General features: G+C 46.0%; 1 protein-coding gene across 1 annotated transcript in view; it reads right to left on the reverse strand.

Annotated features, from left to right (window-relative positions):
* Positions 1–4,966: 4,966 nt before the first annotated feature.
* The window catches only part of elovl6 (ELOVL fatty acid elongase 6), a 47,778-nt gene continuing 29,780 nt past the window's right edge, over positions 4,967–22,964 (reverse strand). Inside the window, exons 2-4 of the mRNA XM_056290454.1 lie at positions 16,373–16,504; positions 15,922–16,073; positions 4,967–6,694 (exon numbers count right to left, since the gene is read on the reverse strand). Of these exons, the coding sequence (XP_056146429.1) occupies positions 6,252–6,694; positions 15,922–16,073; positions 16,373–16,504 (727 nt within the window). The 3' untranslated portion in view covers positions 4,967–6,251. The remainder of the gene's footprint in view (positions 6,695–15,921; positions 16,074–16,372; positions 16,505–22,964) is intronic.

Here is a 22,964-nt window from a genome sequence, read left to right on the forward strand (position 1 = left end):
AGGCTACTGTCACGACTTGAGATGGAGAGGCTCCAACAGGAGGACCATACAGTTCAGCACCCTGAATGGCTACCCAGTAGGCAAGACAGACCCCATGAGGACAGACCCCAGCTGAAACAATCCTACCAGCCATGACAGCTGAAGCTACTGAGGGTCAAACGAGAATCATGGCCAGACTAAAGACAGTCGACCCCTGGGCACAGCTTCCATGACTCGGTGACAAAGTACCATCACAAAGCCTGCTTGTGGATGTGAACACAGTCTTACACAACATCTCAACTGCCACCGTAACAGAGACCAATGAGCTTGTATAGATGCCACTGCAACCGTAATCCTGGAGATGCTTGGATACAGGACTAAGAACACAGGTCCCCAACAGTACCCTCCATGGAAGCGAAGGCTAGAAGCCAAGATCAAAGCAGCATGGAGAGATGTTAGCCAGTTAACAGAGGTGCAGAAAGGTGTGATGAAAGACAGGCCCTGGTTGAAGAAGTACAGCAAGATGTCCATAGCTGAGGCCCTGGAAACTGCCAAACAAAGACTCACAGCTCTGGCTGCCAGGCTGAAGAGATACACTAGAGAAGAAGAAGCCAAAAGAGTATATGACATGTTCCTCAAAGACCCATCCAAAGTATACTCCCAGCTGCAGAATAACAAGAGAAATACATCAGACCCACCCACAGCAGAGACCGAGAGATATTGGAAGATACATGGGAAAAGGAGACATCACACAGCACTAATGCCCAGTGGCTAGTGGGCCTAGGAGCAGACCACAGCAATATCCCAGAACAAGAACCAATTATCATCACAGTGGCTGACATCCGACGACGAGTCTCAAACATGAAGAGCTGGACTGCATCAAGCCATGACATGATTCGAGCCTACTGGTTGAAGAAGCTAATGGAACTCCATGAACGCCTGGCGACACAGATGAACCAGCTGCTAACATCAGGGTCTCACCCTGACTGGCTAACACAGGGGAGAACAATACTGATCATGAACGATCCCCACAAGGGCACAACACCTTCAAACTACCGGCCGGTAACCTGTCTCTCCACAACATTGAAGATCCTGTCAGGCATCATAGCAGCTAAGCTGAATGTGCACATGAGTCAATACATGAGCAAAACTCAGATCTGAATTGGGAACAACACCAGAGGCTCAAAGCATCAGCTACTGGTTGATAGAGCAGTCACCCAAGACTCCAAGACCAGACAGACCAACCTGAGCACAGCCTGGATTGACTACAAGAAAGCCTACGATTCAATACCCACCAACTGGTTACTGGAGTGCTTGGCACTATACAAAGCCAGCAACACTAGAGACCAACTCAAAGACAGTCACACAGGTAACCAAGCTGTATGCCAGTAATGAGCAAGACATTGACTCGCTGATCCACCTCACCAGGATCTACAGCGATGACATCGGGATGTCATTTGGACTGGACAAGTGTGGTCGAATGGTGGTAAAAAGAGGAAAGGTTGTGAGCACTGAAGGGGTTGAATTACCAGATGGCAGGATAACAGACATACAGTACAGTTACAAGTACCTGGGTATTCCACAGGAAAATGGAATCCATGAGGAGGTAGCAAGGAGGTCAGCTACATCCAAATACCTCCAGAGAGTGACTCAGGTCCTGAGGAACCAGCTCAATGGGAAGAATAAGACCCAAGTCATCAACACGTATGCCCTACCAGTCATCAGAAACCCAGCTGGAATAAACTGGCCAAAGGAGGAGATAAGGCCACAGATACCAGGACACCTAAACTCCTCATAATGCACAGAGGGTTCCACCAGAAGTCTAGAAGCATGAGACTGTACAATAATTAAAAAGTTGGGGGCCGTGGGTTAGAGAGTGTCAGGACCACTATCCAGGATGAAACAAGGAACATCCATGAGTAGATCAGAAAGAGCCCCCCCCCCCAGGATGAACTGTTGAGTGAGTATCTCAGGCAGCAGAAAACAGAGAGTGCAGAGGAAGAAGAGGTATCGTGGAAGATTAAGCCCCTCCATGGGATGTACCATCAACAGATAGAAGACGTAGCTGATATCAAGAAATGCTACCAGCACAGAGACTCTGATCATATCAGCACAAGAACAGGCACTCAGGACCAGATCGGTTGAGGTAGGGATCTACCACACCAGACCAGATCCAAGATGCAGGCTGTGCAAAGATGCCCCTGAGACAGTCCAGCACTTAGCAGCAGGGTGTAAAATGTTAGCTGGCAAAGTGTACACCGAAAGGCATAACCAAGTGGCTGGGATAGTGTACAGGAATATATGTACTGAATACAGACTGGAAGCCATCAAGTCCAAATGGGAGACCACACCAAAGGTGGTTAAGAATGGGGCACAGCTAAGATCCTGTGGGACTTCCAAGTTCCAGACTGACAAGCAGGTCTGGCTAACCAAAAAGACATTGTGGTGGTCGACAAGGAACATCAGACAGCAGTAGTGATCGATGTAGCGATCCCAAGCGACAGCAACATCAAAAAGAGCATGAGAAGCTAGAGACATATCAAGGGCTGAAGGAAGAACTAGATGGGATGTGGAAGGTGAAATCCACAGTAGTCCCAGTGGTAATAGGAGCAGTAGGGGCTGTGACCCCCAAACTGGGAGAGTGGCTCCAGCAGATTCCAGGAACATATGAGGTCTCTGTACAGAAGAGTGTGGTCCTAGGAACAGCTAAGATACTGCACAGACCCCTCAAACACCCAAACCTCTGGTAGAGGACCCGAGCTTGAGGAAGACACAGACAGACACATACACACACTTTATATGTACAGTGCATCCGGAAAGTATTCACACCCCTTGACTTTCCCCACATTTTGTTATGTTACAGCCTTATTCCAAAATGGATTAAATTCCCTTTTTTTTCTCATCAATCTACACACAATACCCCATAATGACAAAGTGAAAAAGGTTTGGTAGAAATTTTTGCAAATTTATTAAAAATAAAAAACTGAAATATTTCATGTACATAAGTATTCACACCCTTTGCTATGACACTCAAAATTGAGCTCAGGTTCATCCTGTTTCCACTGATCATCCTTGAGATGTTTCTACATCTTGATTGGAGTCCACCTGTAGTAAATTCAATTGATTGGACATGATTTGGAAAGGCACACACCTGTCTATATAAGGTCCCACTGTTGACAGTGCATGTCAGAGCAGAAACCAAGCCATGAAGTCAAAGGAATTGTCTGTGGACCTCCGAGACAGGATAGTATCGAGGCACAGATCTGGGGAAGGGTACAAAAATTTCTACAGCTTTGAAGGTCCCGAAGAGCACAGTGGTCTCCATCATTCGTAACTGGAAGAAGTTTGGATCCACCAGGACTCTTCCTAGAGCTGGCCGCCCAGCCAAACTGAGCAATCGGAGGAGAAGGGCGTTGGTCAGGGAGGTGACCAAGAACCCGATGGTCACTCTGACAGAGCTCCAGCGTTCCTCTGTGGAGATGGGAGAACCTTCCAGAAGGACAACCATCTCTGCAGCACTCCACCAATCAGGCCTTTATGGTAGAGTGGCCAGATGGAAGCCTCTGCTCAGTAAAAGGCACATGACAGCCGCTTGGAGTTTGCCAGAAAGCACCTAAAGGACTCTCGGACCATGAGAAACAAGATTCTCTGGTCTGATGAAACCAAGATTGAACTCTTTGGCCTGAATGCCAAACGTCACGTCTGGAGGAAACCAGGCACCTCTAATCACCTTGCTAATACCATCCCTACAGTGAAGCATGGAGGTGGCAGCATCATGCTGTGGGGATGTTTTTCAGCGGCGGGAACTGGGAGACTAGTCAGGATCGAGGGAAAGATGAATGGAGCAAAGTACAGAGAGATCCTTGATGAAAACCTGCTCCAGAGTGCTCAGGACCTCAGACTGGGGCGAAGGTTTACCTTTCAACACAACAACGACCCTAAGCACACAGCCAAGACAACGAAGGAGTGGCTTCGGGTCAAGTCTGTGAATGTCCTTGAGTGGCCCAGCCAGAGCCCAGACTTGAACCCCATTGAACATCTCTGGAAAGACCTGAAAATAGCTGTGCAGCGACGCTCCCCATCTAACCTTACAGAGCTCGAGAGGATCTGCAGAGCAGAATGGGAGAAATACCCCAAATATAGGTGTGCCAAGCTTGTAGCTTCATACCCAAGAAGACTTGAGGCTGTAATCGCTGCTGCCAAGGGTGCCTCAACCAAGTACTGAGTAAAGGCTGTGAATACTTATGTACATGCAGCTTTTTATTTTTAATAAATTTGCAAAAATTTCTACAAAACCTTTTTCGCTTTGTCATTGTGGGGTATTGTATGTAGATTGATGAGAAAAAAAAGGAATTTAATCCATTTTGGAATAAGGCTGTAACATAACAAAATGTGGGGAAAATGAAGGGGTGTGAATACTTTCCAGATGCACTGTATATATATATATATATATATATATATATATATATATATATATATATATATATATATATATATATATATATATATATAACTTTTAATACATAGCAGTACAAGCTTGTTTCGTAAACTGTTGCAGGCCATAAGCAATCATCGGCTGTCAATAAAACGTTTTAGAGCTTTATTGACAGCTGATGATTGCTTGTGGCCTGGTACTGTCTCATAAATTATTTACTTGACTCACTGGATTATTTTGCTCCTTATTTGTTGAGCACTTTCCCTACCGTTGAGTGTTTCTTTTAACAAAGTTTATATCTATATATCCATTATCAAACCGCTTATCTTGCTATATATATATATATATAAAATGAGGAATGGAGCAGAAAGTGCTAACTTATTTGTACATAGTATATTTAGGTATCAGTTAATCTCCCTGTCATTCCTAAAAACATCACTGTATTCAGACCAGGTCCAAAATTGTCCATTAACCTGCTTTAAAATGAACAAACCATGTGATGATGAGTTGCTGTAGCTAAAAACAGACACAACACTGTGGGCAGAATGTCACTTTTTTTCTTTGTTCATATGTTAAGTTTCTCTGCAATTTTTTTACATTGATACAGTGCAAATGCACGATAGCACAACAGACACCATTAATGATACAAGTTATTTAGAGTTATTACAACGAATTTTTGACAATTGCATGTTTTTTTTAGATAACACAAACATCTGAAATCCATTTACGCTTTCTGTGCACGAGACCGGTCCTCCTAACTGGAACTGGACCCTTTCTTACAAAGAAGTCTTTGGAAAACTGATGGCAGCTCATTTCCCAGGTGTGATTGGAGACTTTTGCTCGGTCGTGACAGACGGTGAACCAGACTCACTGTCAGCATCCGTCTCCATCATGGCCATGTGCGGGGTGGTCATGTGACTCATCCTCCTCCAGTCAGCTGTTTTTGAATATCTGGATGAGCTAAGAAGCCATTTCTGATGCCTTTCAAACATATTGCAAAACCAGAAGTGATGTCAAACATGTCTGCTTTTCTGATATATATATATATACACATATATATATGAGAAAAAGAAATAACGTAAGACCTGAGAAAATATCGCATTTTGCAATGTAAGATACAGACGGCGCAGTGCTGTTCACCCTGCCAGTACACACCAACCCCTAGCAGCGTCACACACTCTCCAGTGTCTCAAACATTTTCGTTGACACATCAAAACAGAACAACGTACAACATTGAAGACAGACAGACAGACAGAAAACACACTCAGATGGCTAAAACCAGCACGGCCAATGTCCATCTTCATATGTACCAATTAACTTTGTGTTTGTCAAGTAAACATTACGCTCTTGGCAGATGCAACTCCTCCATCAGTTCCAACTGTCTTTTTATTGTTAAATTTCTCTTTAAAAAGATGTAAATGCGGTGACTCGAATGGGGCGGGGGGGGGGGGGGGCACTGAGACATCAGATGGGCCGCTCGCTCCCTGCTTCTCACTGTGGAGGCGCTTTTCTCTCAGTGCCCCATTGATGAGAAGATAATCTCAATCCAGGACCTTTTGGATATGCACATTGGTTCAAATACTCGAGCACAAACGTCAGCCTCCATATTGACCACACACACACACACACACACACACACACACACACCCCTCCATCTTTCCCTCCACACATTCCCTTCATCTTTCCAGTCATTCATTCACCAACTTTCCCGAAGTCATTGGTCCCTGCTCTCCTGACTCCCTTTACGCTGCACCTCCCTCCTCCCCTGTCCTGTCCTGTCCTGTCCTGTCCTGTCCTGTCCTGTCCTGTCTATGGCATGGGAAGACATGTGGTCATATTATTGGCCCTTCTTGGTGACAGCCATGGCTGATGCTCTGGTCTTGCCGATGTAAGCCTCGAAGAAGAACTGGACGAAGAGCACAAAGTAGCTGAGGTACATGAGGGAGGACCAGACAATATTCTGCACATGGGACGGGCACTCTTGGCCCTGCTGCATCCACGAGTACACCAGGTAGTTCACCACACAGCCCACCAGCATCTGCATGATCTGTGTCAGCGTGATGAACATGGCAAACTTGCGGGACACCTTGAAGCCGGCCGCCCGCACAGCGTAGTAGGAGTACATGACGGCGTGCACCAGGTAGTTCATGGTCATGAACCAGCCGCCACCGGCCACCATGTCCTTGTAGGAGTACCAGGAGTAGAGCAGCACGGTGATGTGGTGGTACCAGTGCAGGAAGATGAGCTTCTGTTTCCGCAGGACGATGAAGAGCGTGTCACCTGATGAGAAGAGAGACAGAGAAAATCTTAACCAACTTTTGAAAGTGAGAGGCATGTCTGATGTTTCTACCATGTTTTGCTGATGAGCTTTTCTGTGTTTTCCCTCATCCCGATTGAGGCTCTAAGGATAAGGGGGGGGGTCACTTTGTCATTTATTCTATTTACATCTATTGTAGATTGTTATGTGATTGTAAAGCCTCTGAGGCTCCCATAAATCCCCTCACGACGACGAGCTGCAGCCCAGCCTGTTCTGCGCTCTTGGACCAACCAGAAGTTTTGACCCAATTCATACAAACTGTGTCTGCTACCGCCAGGATTTCACAGTACTGCTACTGCCTTGTGGTACAACTTGTCCTGTTGTATTTACTAGAATATGCGTGTACTTGCTAAACAAGTTACTACTTTTTGCTATTACTACTACTACTACTACTACTACTTTCGGCTGCTCCCGTTAGGGGGCGCCACAGCGGATCATCCGTTTCCATTTCTTCCTGTCCTCTGCATCTTCCTCTGTCACACCAGCCACCTGCATGTCCTCCCTCACCACATCCATAAACCTCCTCTTTGGCCTTCCTCTTCTCCTCTTCCCTGGCAGCTCCATATTCAGCATCCTTCTCCCAGTATACCCAGCATCTCTCCTCCACACATGTCCAAACCATCTCAATCTTGTCTCTCTTGCTTTGTCTCCAAACCGTCCAACCTGAGCTGTCCCTCTAATATACTCCTTCCTAATCCTGTCCTTCTTCATCACTCCCAGTGAAAATCTTCATCTCTGCCACCTCCAGCTCCTCCTCCTGTCTTTTCATCAGTGCCACTGTCTCCAAACCATATAACATAGCTGGTCTCACAACCATCCTGTAAACCTTCCCTTTAACTCTTGCTGGTACCCTTCTGTCACACATCACTCCTGACACTCTTCTCCACCCACTCCACCCTGCCTGCACTCTCTTCTTCACCTCTCTCCTGCACTCCCCGTTACTTTGGACAGTTGACCCCAAGTATTTAAACATATATGCCTTCGTCACCTCTACTCCTTGCATCCTCACCATCCACTGTCCTCCCTCTCACTCACACATAGGTATTCCATCTTGCTCCTACTGACTTTCATTCCTCTTCTCTCCAGTGCATACCTCCACCTCTCCAGGCTCTCCTCCACCTGCACCCTACTCCCACTACAGATCACAATGTCATCCGTGAACATCATCGTCCATGGAGACTCCTGCCTGATCTCATCCGTCAACCTGTCCATCACCATTACAAACAAGAAAGGGCTCAGAGCCGATCCTTGATGTAATCCCACCTCCACCTTGAACCCATCTGTCATTCCAACCGCACACCTCACAACTGCTACACCTCCCTCATACATATCCTGCACCACTCCTACATACTTCTCTGCAACTCCCGACGTCCTCATACAATACCACACCTCCTCTCTCGGCACCCTGTCGTATGCTTTCTCTAAATCTACAAAGACACAATGTAGTAACTCCTTCTGGCCTCCTCTATACTTCTCCATCAACATTCTCAAAGCAAACATCACATCTGTGGTGCTCTTTCCTGGCATGAAACCATACTGCTGCTGCTGATCATCACCTCTCCTCTTAACCTAGCTTCTATTACTCTTTCCCATATCTTCATGCTGTGGCTGATCAACTTTATACCTCTGTAGTTGCTACAGTTCTGCACATCACCCTTGTTCTTGAAAATCGGTACCAGTATGCTTCTTCTCCACTCCTCAGGCATCCTCTCACTTTCCAGGATTGTGTTAAACAATCTAGTTAAAAACTCCACTGCCATCTCTCCTAAACATCTCCATGCCTCCACAGGTAGGTAATCAGGACCAACTGCCTTTCCACTCTTCATCCTCTTCATAGCTGCCCTCACTTCCTCCTTGCTAATCCGCTGAACTTCCTGATTCTCTATCCCTACATCATCCAACCTTCTCTCTCTCTCATTTTCTTCATTCATCAGCCCCTCAAAGTACTCCTTCCACCTTCTCAGCACACTCTCCTCACTTGTCAGCACATTTCCATCTCTATCCTTGATCACCCTAACCTGCTGCACATCCTTCCCAGCTCGGTCTCTCTGTCTAGCCAATCGGTATTACAATACAAATGTATTGACTAAATCAGACAAAACATCTGAGGTGTTGTGGGATGTAAAGCAGTATGATGGAAGTACAAACAAGGACAAAATCTTCCATCAACCAATCAACAACCATCTATTACCCGTTTTAATGCTTACCTTTACAAGCGTTAACCAACAAACTAATCCAGGTGTTCTACATTGAATAGGGAAGCTGATGTGTCTACTCCAAATTGTTCAGCTTTTGGAAGCAAACTAAATATTTTTTAAACAATATTCAGATCTTAGCGTTTGCCAACCAAGCATTTATTTCATTTGGTATACAAAGGCACTGTGAGTTATTTTACCATGCTATCAATCGTTTGGTGTGACTCTCGTTTGAGTCATTCAGGGATGCAGGTGAGGTTTAACATCCTCATCCTCCCACACACAGCAGCACGTGGACCATAACCAGGGCTTCCACTCCTTGCTGTACAAGTGTTTGACGTGTGTGTGTGTGTGTGTGTGTGTGTGTGTGTGTGTGTTTTATTTCGGCCCGGCAGGCTTCAAACACGTCCGTTATGTCACGAGCGAGGCGGGAGCTGCTGTCTTAATTGTGACGTGTGTCTGAACTCCTTGTCCAAGGACAGGAACAGCCTAAACAGTATGGTTCAGGTCTGCTCTGAGATAATTGGAGTCCAGCGGAGAGACTCGTGCTCCCTCTGGGAGAAACGTGTGGCCCAGAAAGCAAAAGGAATTATTACCCAACCTGACCACACATCCTGTCCAGCGAATTCCCTGTAATGCCCTCAGGCCGGTGATACAAAGCGCCCCCTAGGAAAACGAATCACTATTCTAGGTCCTTCATTCCTTCTGCTATCAGGCTGTTGAATGCCGAGTAGTCATTTTAAATCACTACTATTTATTGTACTTCTATTCATTGTACTTCTATTCATGGTACTACTATTCATTGTTATTCTATTCATTGTACTTCTATTCATTGTACTTCTATTCATGGTACTACTATTAATTGTTATTCTATTCACTGTACTTCTATTCATGGTACTACTATTCATTGTTATTCTATTCACTGTACTTCTATTCATGGTACTACTATTCATTGTTATTCTATTCACTGTACTTCTATTCATGGTACTACTATTCATTGTTATTCTATTCATTGTACTTCTATTCATGGTACTACTATTCATTGTACTTCTATTCACTGTACTTCTATTCATTGTACTTCTATTCATGGTACTACTATTCATTGTACTTCCATTCATTGTACTACTATTCATTGGGAGTGATGAAGAAGGACAGGATTAGGAAGGAGTATATCAGAGGGACAGTTCAGGTTGGACGGTTTGGAGACAAAGCAAGAGAGACAAGATTGAGATGGTTTGGACATGTGTGGAGGAGAGATGCTGGGTATACTGGGAGAAGGATGCTGAATATGGAGCTGCCAGGGAAGAGGAGAAGAGGAAGGCTGAAGAGGAGGTTTATGGATGTGGTGAGGGAGGACATGCAGGTGGCTGGTGTGACAGAGGAAGATGCAGAGGACAGGAAGAGATGGAAACAGAAGATCCGCTGTGGCGCCCCCTAGCGGGAGCAGCTGAAAGTAGTAGTAGTAATAGCAGCAGTAGTAGTAGTAGCAGTAGTAGTGGTCATTTTAAACGAATGCTTCATTTTGTTTTAAACCACAATAGTTGGTTTATACCTTGTGTGTGTGTTTCACGTGACTTGTGGGTCTGTACATTCACTGAATGTTGTACTGGAATGTCACGTGAATAGATCTTAGGATGCTTCATTTCTTATTCTATTCTTTTAACTTGTGTGAATTTTTACCCTTCACCTGGTCCTCGTGTGAGTCTGCATGCAGGGTCACACAAGGGTGCCAGTGTGCATCTGTTGCCCATGTACTGACCTGTCTGTTGTTTCTGGCATACTGCTGATTTCCACTTGTCTGTGACTTTGTGTGTGGTTTGGGTAGGTTGTGTATGGTCTGGGTAGGTTGTGTATGGTCTGGGTAGGTTGTGTATGGTCTGGGTAGACTGTGTATGGTCTGGGTAGATTATGTATGGTCTGGGTAGATTGTGTATGGTCTGGGTAGACTGTGTATGGTCTGGGTAGATTTTGTGTGGTCTGGGTAGATTGTGTATGGTCTGGGTAGATTGTGTATGGTCTGGGTAGGTTGTGTATGGTCTGGGTAGGTTGTGTATGGTCTGGGTAGATTATGTATGGTCTGGGTAGATTGTGTATGGTCTGGGTAGGTTGTGTATGGTCTGGGTAGGTTGTGTATGGTCTGGGTAGGTTGTGTATGGTCTGGGTAGACTGTGTATGGTCTGGGTAGGTTGTGTATGGTCTGGGTAGATTGTGTATGGTCTGGGTAGATTGTGTATGTCTGGGTAGATTGTGTATTGTCTGGGTAGACTGTGTATGGTCTGGGTAGATTTTGTGTGGTCTGGGTAGATTTTGTGTGGTCTGGGTAGGTTGTGTATGGTCTGGGTAGATTTTGTGTGGTCTGGGTAGATTGTGTGTGGTCTGGGTAGATTGTGTATGGTCTGGGTAGATTGTGTATGGTCTGGGTAGATTGTGTATGGTCTGGGTAGACTGTGTATGGTCTGGGTAGATTGTGTATGGTCTGGGTAGATTGTGTATGGTCTGGGTAGATTGTGTATGGTCTGGGTAGATTGTGTATGGTCTGGGTAGATTGTGTATGGTCTGGGTAGGTTGTGTATGGTCTGGGTAGGTTGTGTATGGTCTGGGTAGGTTGTGTATGGTCTGGGTAGGTTGTGTATGGTCTGGGTAGGTTGTGTATGGTCTGGGTAGACTGTGTATGGTCTGGGTAGGTTGTGTATGGTCTGGGTAGGTTGTGTATGGTCTGGGTAGATTATGTATGGTCTGGGTAGATTGTGTATGGTCTGGGTAGGTTGTGTATGGTCTGGGTAGGTTGTGTATGGTCTGGGTAGGTTGTGTATGGTCTGGGTAGACTGTGTATGGTCTGGGTAGGTTGTGTATGGTCTGGGTAGATTGTGTATGGTCTGGGTAGATTGTGTATGTCTGGGTAGATTGTGTATTGTCTGGGTAGACTGTGTATGGTCTGGGTAGATTTTGTGTGGTCTGGGTAGATTTTGTGTGGTCTGGGTAGGTTGTGTATGGTCTGGGTAGATTTTGTGTGGTCTGGGTAGATTGTGTGTGGTCTGGGTAGATTGTGTATGGTCTGGGTAGATTGTGTATGGTCTGGGTAGACTGTGTATGGTCTGGGTAGACTGTGTATGGTCTGGGTAGATTGTGTATGGTCTGGGTAGATTGTGTATGGTCTGGGTAGATTGTGTATGGTCTGGGTAGACTGTGTATGGTCTGGGTAGATTGTGTATGGTCTGGGTAGATTGTGTATGGTCTGGGTAGATTGTGTATGGTCTGGGTAGATTGTGTATGTCTGGGTAGATTGTGTGTGGTCTGGGTAGATTGTGTGTGGTCTGGGTAGATTGTGTATGGTCTGGGTAGATTGTGTGTGGTCTGGGTAGATTGTGTGTGGTCTGGGTAGATTGTGTGTGGTCTGGGTAGATTGTGTGTGGTCTGGGTAGATTGTGTATGGTCTGGGTAGATTGTGTGTGGTCTGGGTAGATTGTGTATGGTCTGGGTAGATTGTGTATGGTCTGGGTAGATTGTGTATGGTCTGGGTAGATTGTGTATGGTCTGGGTAGATTGTGTGTGGTCTGGGTAGATTGTGTGTGGTCTGGGTAGGTTGTGTATGGTCTGGGTAGATTGTGTGTGGTCTGGGTAGATTGTGTATGGTCTGGGTAGATTGTGTATGGTCTGGGTAGATTGTGTATGGTCTGGGTAGATTATGTATGGTCTGGGTAGATTGTGTATGGTCTGGGTAGATTGTGTGTGGTCTGGGTAGATTGTGTGTGGTCTGGGTAGATTGTGTGTGGTCTGGGTAGATTGTGTATGGTCTGGGTAGATTTTGTGTGGTCTGGGTAGACTGTGTATGGTCTGGGTAGATTGTGTGTGGTCTGGGTAGATTGTGTATGGTCTGGGTAGATTTTGTGTGGTCTGGGTAGACTGTGTATGGTCTGGGTAGATTGTGTGTGGTCTGGGTAGATTGTGTATGGTCTGGGTAGATTGTGTGTGGTCTGGGTAGACTGTGTATGGTCTGGGTAGATTGTGTATGGTCTGGGTAGATTGTGTGTGGTCTGGGTAGATTGTGTATGGTCTGGGTAGATTGTGTATTGTCTGGGTAGATTGTGTGTGGTCTGGGTAGATTGTGTGTGGTCTGGGTAGATTGTGTGTGGTCTGGGTAGATTGTGTGTGGTCTGGGTAGATTTTGTGTGGTCTGGGTAGATTGTGTATGGTCTGGGTAGATTGTGTGTGGTCTGGGTAGATTGTGTATGGTCTGGGTAGATTGTGTGTGGTCTGGGTAGATTGTGTGTGGTCTGGGTAGATTGTGTATGGTCTGGGTAGATTGTGTGTGGTCTGGGTAGATTTTGTGTGGTCTGGGTAGACTGTGTATGGTCTGGGTAGATTGTGTGTGGTCTGGGTAGATTGTGTATGGTCTGGGTAGACTGTGTATGGTCTGGGTAGATTGTGTGTGGTCTGGGTAGATTGTGTGTGGTCTGGGTAGATTGTGTATGGTCTGGGTAGATTGTGTGTGGTCTGGGTAGATTGTGTGTGGTCTGGGTAGATTGTGTGTGGTCTGGGTAGATTGTGTGTGGTCTGGGTAGATTGTGTGTGGTCTGGGTAGATTGTGTATGGTCTGGGTAGATTGTGTGTGGTCTGGGTAGATTTTGTGTGGTCTGGGTAGACTGTGTATGGTCTGGGTAGATTGTGTGTGGTCTGGGTAGATTGTGTATGGTCTGGGTAGATTGTGTATGGTCTGGGTAGATTGTGTGTGGTCTGGGTAGATTGTGTGTGGTCTGGGTAGATTGTGTATGGTCTGGGTAGATTGTGTGTGGTCTGGGTAGATTGTGTGTGGTCTGGGTAGATTGTGTGTGGTCTGGGTAGATTGTGTATGGTCTGGGTAGATTGTGTATGGTCTGGGTAGATTGTGTGTGGTCTGGGTAGATTGTGTGTGGTCTGGGTAGACAGGAGGAGGAGCTGGAGGTGGCAGAGAGGAAGATGATAAGATTTTCATTGGGAGTGATGAAGGAGGACAGGATTAGGAACCAGTATATTAGAGGGACAGCTCAGTTGGACGGTTTGGAGACAAAGCAAGAGAGACAAGATGGAGATACAAACCCCAATCCCAGTGAAGTTGGGACGTTGTGTAAAACGTGAATAAAAACACAATACAATGATTAGCAAATCCTTTACCACCTCTATTCAGCTGAATACACTACAAAGACAAGATATTTAATGTTCACACTGATAAACTTTCTTGTTTTTTTCCAAATATTCCCTCATTGTGAATGTGATTCCTGCAACCCGTTCCAAAGAAGCTGGGACAGGGGCATGTTCACCACTGTGTTACACCACCTTTCCTTTTAACAACACTCAATAAGCGTTTGGGAACTGAGGACACTACTTGTTGAAGCTTTGTAGGTGGAATTCTTTCCCATTCTTGCTTGATGTACGACTTCAGTTGCTCACCAGTCCGGGGTCTCCGTTGTCGTATTGTGTGCTTCATAATGCGCCACACATGTTCAATGGGGGACAGGTCTGGACTGCAGGCAGGCCAGTCCAGTACCCGCACTCTTCTACTACGAAGCCCCGCTGGTGGACCACCTGCAGAATGTGGCTTGGCATTGTCTTGCTGAAATAAGCAGGGACGTCCCTGAAAAAGACGTCGCTTGGATGGCAGCACATGTTGCTCCAAAACCTGTATGTACCTTTCAGCATTAATGGTGCCTTCACAGATGTGCAAGTTACCCATGATGCCATGGGGCACTAACACCCCCCCCCCATACCATCACAGATGCTGGCTTTTGGACTCTGGGCTGATAACAATCTGGATGGTCCTTTTCATCTTTAGCCCGGAGGACACCACGTCCATGATTTCCAAAAACAATGTGAAATGTGGACTCGTCAGACCACAGCACACTTGTCCACTTGGCGTCAGTCCATCTCAGATGAGATCGGGCCAGAGAAGCCGGCGGTGTTTCTGGGTGGTGTTGATATATGGCTTTGGCTTTGCATGGTAGAGTTTTAACTTTCACTTGTAGATGTAGAGACCAACTGTGTTAACTGACGATGGTTTTCCCAAGTGCTCCTGAGCCCACGTGGTCATATCCTTTACACAATGATGTCGGTTTTTAATGCAGGGCCGCCTGAGGGGTCAAAGGTCACGGGCCTTCAGTGTTGGTTTTGGGCCTTGCCACTTACGTGCAGAGATTTCTCGGGATTCTCTGAATCTTGTGATGATATTATGGACTGGAGATGATGAAATCCCTAAATTCCTTGCAGTTGTACGTTGAGAAACGTTGTTCTTAAACTGTTTGACTATTTGCTCACACAGTTGTTCACAAAGTGGTGAACCTCGCCCCATCCTTGCTTGTGAACGACTGAGCCTTTCGGGGATGCTCCTTTTATACCCAATCAGGACACTCCCCTGTTCCCAGTTAACCTGTTCCCCTGTGGAATGTTCCCAACAGGGGTTTTCTGAGCATTCCTCAACTTTCCCAGTCTGTTGTTGCCCCTGTCCCAGCTGCTTTGGAACGTGTTACAGGCATCACATTCAACATGAGGGAACATTTGCAAAAAACAATAAAGTTTATCAGTGTGAACATTAAATATCTTGTCTTTGTAGTGTATTCAGTTGGATGTAGGTGGAAAAGGATTTGCACATCATTGTATTCTGTTTTTATTCACGTTTTACACAACGTCCCAACTTCACTGGAATTGGGGTTTGTAGATGGTGTGGACATGTGTGGAGGAGAGATGCTGGGTATACTGGGAGAAGGATGCTGAATATGGAGCTGCCAGGGAAGAGGAGAAGAGGAAGGCCAAAGAGGAGGTTTATGGATGTGGTGAGGGAGGACATGCAGGTGGCTGGTGTGACAGAGGAAGATGCAGAGGACAGGAAGAGATGGAAACGGATGATCCGCTGTGGCGCCCCCTAACGGGAGCAGCTGGAAGTAGTAGCAGTAGTAGTAGTAGTAATAGTAGTAGTAGTAGATAAGACAAATGGAAGTCAAAACCATCAAAAGGTTCTGACTTACCCAGTTCAGGTGCTTTACTGAGGACGAATGCGTATGCCCAGAACTTGCTGACAGGCCCGTTGTAGAAGCTTTGGTCACAAACCGACTGTTTGAGCCCTTTCGTCATCAGGATGTACATCATGTAACTCCCCGTACGGATGGCACCGAATATACTGTAAATGCAGAGACACACACAGGTCTTCTTATCAGTTTATATTAGCGGGCAAGTGTATAGTCTGCCTTACGTAATACATGATGACCACCCCTTTTTACTGTGTCCAGGTTCCTTTTTACATGTACCCCCCCCCCCCTCCACCTGTCAGTGTGTGTCTGCTTTAATGCGACTAAATAGACGTGGAATGAGAAGTTCCTGCAGACGGAGTGATTCCCAACACACACTTAATTCAAATGTGACGTGAAATGGATATATATGTGGTGGAGATAGAGGCCGTTATTCTCGGGCTCATCGGACCTGAAGACGGCGAGCGTCAGAGACCAAAGCACCAGCGGTTTCCTCAACTCAAACTTCTCCCTCTGCTTCATCACATGTCGTCCTCCCAGGATGCAGGCAGCGTACAGCGCAGAGAACAGGAAGGACTTCTTCCTGCAAACAAGAAAACACAGAGCCTATTTACAACAAGTCTGTTTCTCACCTCTTATCCCCCCCCCTTTTTTTTTCTCCCCAATTGTATCCGGCCAATCACCCCACTCTTCCGAGCTGTCCCGGTCTCTGCTCCACCCCCTCTGCTGATCCGGGGAGGGCTGCAGACTACCACATGTCTCCTCCCATACATGTGGAGTCACCAGCCATTTCTTTTCACCTGACAGTGAGGAGTTTCACCAGGGGGACGTAGTGCATGGGAAGATCACGCTATTCCCCCCAGTCCCTCCCTCCCCGAACAGCCGCCCCGACTGACCAGAGGAGGCGCTAGTGCAGCGACCAGGACACATACCCACATCCAGCTTCCCACCCGCAGACACAGCCATTTGAGTCTGTAGGGACGCCCGACCAAGCCAGAGGTAACACAGGGATTCGAACCACCGATCCCGTGTTGGTAGGCAATGGAATAGACCGCTACGCTACCCAGACGCCCCTCTTCGTCTTATCTTGTGTTCAAACACTGCCCTGACACACTCTTAAAAACATTCATACAGGCGTGTGAGAACGTCAGCTAACAACCTGCTTCACAAACACTCCTGCGTCAAGCTCCAGCAGCTCAGTTCCAACATAATCACGACAACTTCATCCAAAGACAACGTCAAAAGACACTTTTTTTAAACAATATTCCCAGCTACACACTAAATCAATAATTCAGTGATGCTAGATCAGATACATTTGAATGGTTCAGATATAAAAAGTAGGTGATTATGTGTTCAAATGAATATACTGTATTCTCCACCATCATCCATCATACAGAGCTCAGACTGAGTAATGATACGCAGCCTCAGATGGACGGACTGAGATGGATGGACGAACGGACAGCGAAATGTTTTAACTTTTCACTGGCGGTTCTGATTCTGCAAATTAATCTTTAAGTATCTGCTGATCTGATCCGTTACTCTGACAGAACAGTGCATTTTCAGACCATTAATTTGGGGTCAATGGACAAAATAATTGACATTGAATTGTTTTGTCCTCATTAAGGAAATACAAGCTAAAATACAGTACATTTTTTCTCTTATTTTATAGAAGAATAAAAACGGAAACACAACATTAAACCAATAGGGAAACAAAATACCTCACAAACCCATCGAACTCCACAGAACGAAAGAAGACAAGAACCAAAAATCAAAGCACAGTAAACACAGTAAAACAAGCCAGTTTGCATTTAGTTGTGATGTTGGTCAGATCTGGTATTGGGTTTCAGTCTTAGGTATATATAAAATCTCCCTCTCACCCCCCCTTTTTTCAGGTTGAGTGTGTCTTCCTCAAGCTCGGGTCCTCTACCAGAGGTCTGGGAGTTTGAGGGGTCTGTGCAGTATCTTAGCTGTTCCTAGGACCACACTCTTCTGGACAGAGACCTCAGATGTTGCTCCTGGAATCTGCTGGAGCCACTCTCCCAGTTTGGGGGTCACAGCCCCTAGTGCTCCTGTTACCACTGGGACTACTGTGGACTTACCCTTCCACATCTGATCTGGTTCTTCCCTCAGCCCTTGGTATGTCTCTAGCTTGTCATGCTCTTTCTTCCTGATGTTGCTGTTGCTCAGGATCGCTACATGGATCACTACTGCTGTCTTCTGTTCCTTGTTGACCTCCACAATGTCTGGTTGGTTAGCCAGCACCTGCTTGTTAGTCTGGACCTTGAAGTCCCACAGGATCTTAGCTGTGCCCTATTCTCAACCACCTTTGGTGGTGTCTCCCATTTGGACTTGGGGACTTCCAGTCTGTGTTCAGTACAGCTATTCCTGTACACTATCCCAGCCACTTGGTTATGCCTTTCAGTGTACACTTTCCCAGCTAGCATTTTACACCCAGCTACTAAATGCTGGACTGTTTCAGAAGCATCTTTGCACAGCCTGAATCTTGGGTCTTGTCTGGTGTGGTAGACCCCTGTCTCAACCGATCTGGTTCTGAGTGCCTGATCTTGTGCTGCTATGATCAGAACCTCTGTGCTGTCCTTCAGTTCAGTCTTTTCTAGCCACTGGTAGGATTTCTCGATATCAGCTACATCTTCTTTTTCTCCCCAATTGTACTTGGCCAATTACCCCACTATTTCTGCGCAGTCCTGGTCGCTGCTCCACCCCCTCTGTCAATCTGCGGAGGGCTGCAGACTGCCACATGCCTCCTCCGATACATGGGAAGTCACCAGCCACTTCTTTTCACCTGACAGGAGTTTCACCAGGGGGACATAGCGCGTGGGAGGATCACGCCATTCCCTCCAGTTCCCCCTCCCCCTGAACAGACACCCTGACCGACCAGAGCAGGCGCTAGTGCAGCGACCAGGACACATACCCACATCTGGCTTTCCAACCACAGACATGGCCAATTGTGTCTGTAGGGATGCCCGACCAAGCTGGAGGTAACACGGGGATTTGAACCAGTGATCCCCGTGTTGTTAGGAAATGGAATAAACCGCTACGCTACCCAGATGCCCTCAGCTACGTCTTCTATCTGTTGGTGGTACGTCCCATGGAGGGGCTTGATCTTCCATGATACCTCTTCTTCTTCTTCTTCTTCCTCTGCACTCTCTGTCTTCTGCTGCCTGAGGTACTTACTCAGCAGTTCATCCTGGGGGGTCTTCTTTCTGATGTACTCATGGATGTTCTTTGGTTCCTCCTAGATAGTGGGCCTGACACTCACTAACCCTCGTTCCCCATCTTTTCACTTATCTTACAGTATCAGGCTGCTGGACTTCCAGGGGAACCCTCCGTGCATTATGAGGAATTTCCGTGTCCTGATTTCTGTGGTTTTTATTGCCTCCTTTGGCCAGTTTATTATTCCAGCTTGGTATATGATGACTGGTAGGGCATACATATGTTGATGGCTTGGATCTTATTCTTCCCATTGAGCTGGCTCCTCAGGGCCTGCCTCACTCTCTGGAGGTATTTGGCTGTAGCTGACCTCCTTGCTACATCTTTGTGGTTTCCATTTGCCTGTGGAATACCCAGGTACTTCTAACTGTCCTGTATGTCTGTTATCCTGGCATGTGGTAATTCAATCCTTCAGTTCAATCCTTTCCACTTTTTGCCACCATTCGACTGCACTTGTCCAGTCTGAATGACATACTGATGTTATTGCTGTAGATCCTGGTGAGGTGGATCAGTGAGTCAATGTCTCGCTCATTCCTGGCATACATCTTGATGTAATCCATGTATAGTAGGTGGCTGATGATATCTCCACCTCTGAACCCAAATCCATATCAAGTCTTGGTGATTATCTGACTGAGGGGGTTCAGGTCTATGCAGAAAAGCAGTAGAGATAGTGCATCATCTTGGTATAGGCCACATTTGATGTTTACTTGTGTGTATGTGATTGTCTTCCACTGCCACATTGAGTTCTTCATGAAGACTAGCAGTGTCCTGTTGGCTTTGTATAGTGCCAAGCACTCCAGTAACCAGGTATGGGGCATTGAATTGTATGCTTTCTTGTAGACAATCCAGGCTGTGCTCAAGTTGGTCTCTCTTGTCTTAAGAGTCTTGGGTGACTGCTCTATCAACCAGTAACTGATGCTTTGACCCCCCGGTGTTGTTTCCAATTACTTTGAGTTTCGCTCATGTGTTAATAGGAGCACTAGGGGCTGTGACTGGGAGAGGGGCTCCAGCAGATTCCAGGAACAACATCTGAGGTCTCTGTCCAGAAGAGTGTGGTCCTAGGAACAGCTAAGATACTGTGCATAACCCTCAAACTCCCAGGCCTCTGGTAGAGGGCCCGAGCTAGAATAAGACACACACCACCTGAAAACCCCCTCATCATTATTCAGCCTTTAAAAGGGATGTCTTGAAATCTGACTGTAAGTTAGATGAACTGCTCTGAGGTTAAAGGTCAGTGCATGGCTCTCAGTTTACAGTAAGTACTTCCTGTTGGCTCCAGATTCCACCATTTTGTTGAGACCCCTTATCTCCATTCATCTGACAGGGAACATTGTCCTGCCAGGTAAAGAACTGAACTCCACTTAGCTGAACCAGATTTAAAAGGAAAAAGATTTCACAGAAGTCAGAGAGATGATGAGGCGTCGGTGGTTTAAACTGATGGATGAGATGCTGATCTTGACCAACAGAAGAGTCCAGGGCATGATGGGGAAACTAGAACAAGCTGTTTGGTTTTGGCCAGAGAGGAGAGGAACTAATTGGGCCGCAAAACCTAAAAGGCCACTGAAACAGACACAGAATCATCTGCTGCCTTCTGCCCTTCACAAAGACACAGCCACATGAAATAAAACAAAATTAAATTAAATAAGACGCTCTAAGAAACCTTTTCCTTGATTAAAAAGTTAAGAAAATGTGGAAAAAAAGAAGAAGAAAACCATGAGTTATTTTTGCATTCTGGGAGTTTAAGTCGGTTTTGTACCGTAATGTAATGCAGTCATTCCATTGTAAAATGCTGTGTGTCCTCAGAGTAAAAAAGCACTTCAGAAAGAGTAATTTCAGTTCAGTTCAGCTCGGTTCAAGTTCAGTTCAGTTCGGATCAGTTCAGTTCAGCTCGGTTCAAGTTCAGTTCACTTCGGATCAGTTCAGTCCGGATCAGTTCAGTTCAGTTCAGCTCGGTTCAGTTTGGCTTGGTTCAGTTCAGTTCGGATCAGCTCAGTTCAGTTCAGCTCGGTTCAGTTCAAATCAGTTCAGTTTGGTTCGGTTCAGTTCGGCTTGGTTCGGCTCGGTTGTGGGGATGACAGGTCAGGCAAAGGTCAGATGAAATGGACGGAAGGTAGTTTTCTGCTATTAGTGATGATATCTGTTTCTTTCTGCTGGGTTTGTTGTGCATTGATTTACATTTAATTTACATAATTCACGAAAAAATGGACACATAAAAACTGTCATTAAATCATTTTTTATAATTTCTTATTTCCATTTCACATTCACTACAGTGGGTAAATGGGAAGACTGAGCCTGTGTGAATAAATATTAATAAAGTAAATCCAGCCACATCATCTCAATGCCTCTGCTGCCCCTGTGATATTGTTGCTCTGATAAGACAGCCGGTAAGCCAGGTCATTAAATGCAGTATTCAGTATTATCCAATACATCACAAAGCAGCGATGAAGTCCAGCCTAAAGTCTTCATCTCCATAATACACCGTCCTCTCTATAATACATCGTCCTCTCTACAATACGTCTTTCTGTCTCATGCAGCATGGGTTTGGGGTGGAGACAACAGCACCTGATGTTTTGCTGAGCAGGCTGCAGATGGAGGCAATAAATAAATAAATAAAAATAATTAGAGAAAAGGCTCGTTAAGGTTTGTCCCCTAAAAAATAAAACGACTCCACGGTGTTTCCGCCTGTCTGAGCTGGAGAATAACTCAGTGTTGAACTGTAAAACTCGGTTTGTGTGGAAGACCTGATGGTCTCAAGAGGAATCAGCTTTGCCCTACAACAGAAAAGATGACAGGTTCAATCCCCAACATTGGTTTCCTGTCAAAGTTCCCCCGAGCAAGGCACTAAGCCTCTCTCTGTTCACTCTGGATGAGGGCATAATCTAAATGCTGGTTATTTAAATGCGAAACATATGAGGCTCGTGTCACTATGTTGAGGATTAAAAGTCAAAATGCTCTGGTTTTGTTCAATAAAACAAAACCAGAGTCAAGATGGTGGCACTCCAATTGGATTAAAGCGGCACTGTGTCTTATTCCTCTACTACTGCTGCTCCCGTTAGGGGGCGCCACAGCGGATCATCCGTTTCCATCTCTTCCTGTCCTCTGCATCTTCCTCTGTCACACCAGCCACCTGCATGTCCTCCCTCACCACATCCATAAACCTCCTCTTTGGCCTTCCTCTTCTCCTCTTCCCTGGCAGCTCCATATTCAGCATCCTTCTCCCAGTATACCCAGCATCTCTCCTCCACACATGTCCACACCATCTCAATCTTGTCTCTCTTGCTTTGTCTCCAAACCGTCCAACCTGAGCTGTCCCTCTAATATACTCCTTCCTAATCCTGTCCTCCTTCATCACTCCCAGTGAAAATCTTATCATCTTCATCTCTGCCACCTCCACCTCCTCCTGTCTTTTCATCAGTGCCACTGTCTCCAAATCATACAACATAGCTGGTCTCACTACCATCTTGTAAACCTTCCCTTTAACTCTTGATGTCCCCAGACCATGTGACTCCCTCCATCTTTCCTAAAAACATTAGGGCAGGATGGGTAACTATCATAATCCGAATGTGAGTGGTAACTACATCACGAGGAGAAAATATCATGACATTGTACTGATGTAGTAAATATGTAATAAATATCAGTCTGGGTGGGGCGTCTGGGTACCGTAGTGGTCTATTCTGTTGCCTACCAACAAAGAGATCGCCGGATCGAATCCCCGTGTTACCTCCAACTTGGTCGGGCGTCCCTACAGACACAATTGGCCGTGTCTGTGGGTGGGAAGCCGGATGTGGGTATGTGTCCTGGTTGCTGCACTA

The sequence above is a fragment of the Lampris incognitus genome, chromosome 1, assembly GCF_029633865.1.
Source record: "Lampris incognitus isolate fLamInc1 chromosome 1, fLamInc1.hap2, whole genome shotgun sequence".
NCBI classification, from domain to species: Eukaryota; Metazoa; Chordata; class Actinopteri; order Lampriformes; family Lampridae; genus Lampris; species Lampris incognitus.